At 38.7% G+C, this 2,347-nt stretch overlaps 1 protein-coding gene across 1 annotated transcript; it reads right to left on the bottom strand.

The window, feature by feature from the left end:
• Positions 1-18: 18 nt before the first annotated feature.
• On the bottom strand, positions 19-1,976 carry LOC108759149 (uncharacterized). The gene is made up of 4 exons (XM_018504464.1): positions 1,957-1,976; positions 1,497-1,623; positions 105-569; positions 19-45 (listed from the first exon to the last, which is right to left on the bottom strand). The coding sequence occupies exons 1-4, from the start codon at positions 1,974-1,976 to the stop codon at positions 19-21; spliced, it is 639 nt and encodes a 212-aa protein (XP_018359966.1).
• Between the last annotated feature and the right edge of the window lie 371 nt (positions 1,977-2,347).

Raw genomic sequence — 2,347 nt, 5'->3', positions numbered from 1 at the left:
AATTCGTTTTTCGGTAAATTACAATTCTTGCAAATAACGTCCCATCTATTTGAAAGAGCATTTATTGCTAAATCTGTTGGAGTGTTAGTGTAGAGTGATATTACGTCCAACGACACCAACGTAAACCCATGATCAATTTTAATGTTTTGTAATTTTTGAACCAATTCAAAACTGTTCTCGATGTTACTAGTCGCTTTAGGAATGCTTTTCACAATCAGACCATGTAAGAACGCTGCCAAGTTGTACAATGCACTATCCAAAGAGGATATGATGATTCTGAATGGGCAATTTAATTTGTGAATTTTTGGTAACGCATAAGCCCTAGGAATGTTACCGTCGCTACAATAGAGTTGTTTGTAGGTTAATTCCGAGATGTAATTTTGTTTTTTCCATCCTGCCAACAGTTGCCTCAAGTTATTGTTAATTTTACTTGTAGGATCCTTGGGAATTTTCATGTACGTGTCTTTGTTATCAAGCATTGTTTTAACTTTTTCAAGGTATATGTTTTTGTCTAGTGCTACCGTTAGGTTACCTTTGTCGGCTTTGGTGAAAATAATGTTACTATTGTCCTTTAAACATTGCTTAAAACGTGTTGCTTTTTGTAGTTTTTTGATAATTTTTTTATTTTAACGTAATCCCCTTTTAGGATACACTCTTCCCAACGTTTCTGCCATTTTTTTACCAGGTATGTAATAAAACCGGATTTTTTAAATAGAAAATACATGTTTATTGCATGAAAATGATAAAAAATATTTTATTCGAAGTATTGCCCATCGCTAGCTATACAGTTTTCCCACCTGTCTGAAAATTTGTGGATGCCACGCCAAAAAAATTGTTGCTATTTTGAGCCAAACCAGTGATGTAGCCATTTTCGTACATCTTCGTAAGAAGTGAAGCGCTGCTGACCAATTGCGTGTCCCATCGATGCAAATAAGTAGTAATCGGACGGAGCCAAGTCTGGTGAGTAAGCCGCACGCGAAAGTATTTCCCAACCAAACGCCTCAATCGTTTCCTTGACCAGTTTTGCTGTGTGAGATGTTGCATTATCAGCAAATCACTTTGTGTTGCCTTTTTTGATATTCCGGTCGTTTTTCACGCAAAGCTTGATTTGAATTGTTCATTTGTTGTCGGTAGCGTTCAGTATTAACGGTTTCGTCAGGTTTTAGCAGCTCACAATAGATCCCACTTTTCTGATCCCACCAAACACAGAGCATTGTCTTCCGTCCATAGCGATTTGGCCTTGCAGTCGATGTCGATGGTTCGCCTGGAGTTACCCATGATATTTTACGCTTAGGATTCTCAAAATATATCCACTTTTCATCCCCAGTCACAATTCTATGGAGAAATGACTTTCTTTTGTACCTGGCGAACAGCATTTCGCAAGTGGTTTTTCGGTTTTCCTGCTGTCTTTCGTTCAGTTCACGTGGAACCCATTTTCCCATCTTCTGGATCTTTCCCATGGGTTTCAAACGTATGGAGACGACTTCTCGTGTCACATTCAATTGATCCGCAAGTTGTTGTTCAGTTTGAGCGTCATCCTCATCCAACAATGCTTCAAATTCGCCGTTTTCAAACTTTTTCGGTGGTTTTTCACGTTCTTCGTTTGTCACGTCAAATTCGCCACTTTTGAATTTTTTAAACCACTCAAAGCACTGTGATTTACCAAGAGCATGCTCACCGTAAGCTTCGACAAGCATTCCATGCGATTCTGCAGCAGTTTTCTTCAAATGGTGACAGAAAATCAATGCTGTCCGCAAATCGTAGTTTCCAGGCACAAAATTCGACATGTTCAACGTTATTACAAACTATGCTGTTGTATGAAACTTGTATTGTTGTGAGTTAAAAATCTTTGTCAGATGTCAAAACAAGGAAACGGCGTCAATGACGCGGTCTGACGGCAACTACATTGACGGCTATGGCCATCTATTGGTAAATTCCGGTTTCATATTTACATACCTGGTACATGCTCGACACATTGCTCAAAGTCAAACAAGAAGAGCATAGTTGTTGGTTTCATGTACAAGCATGTACCATATAATGCTAATTTTATGTTATTCGTATTACCCATTTTAACATGTTCCACATTCTAATCTTGAATCAATAATGATGATGATGATCATGATGAGATTGTTGCCTGCATTAATCGCTCAATATCTGCATGTCCCTCGATGAACGCCTTCCATGTACCATGAGGCAGGATCATACGGTTGCCTCGATTGTTATTGATCTCAATTTGTACGTGAGATGTAGGCCCCACGACGATTCCAAAATGTTCAGGAACTTGTACGCTGTCAATGTTAATGCATATCTCCTCATCAAAATGTAAGGTATGTAGAGGTATGTGAGG

The sequence above is a fragment of the Trachymyrmex cornetzi genome, unplaced genomic scaffold (assembly GCF_001594075.2).
Source record: "Trachymyrmex cornetzi isolate Tcor2-1 unplaced genomic scaffold, Tcor1.1 scaffold17, whole genome shotgun sequence".
NCBI lineage: Eukaryota > Metazoa > Arthropoda > Insecta > Hymenoptera > Formicidae > Trachymyrmex > Trachymyrmex cornetzi.
The sequence above is the reverse complement of the archived record's forward strand: the minus strand, read 5'-3'. Positions and strand labels throughout refer to the sequence as shown.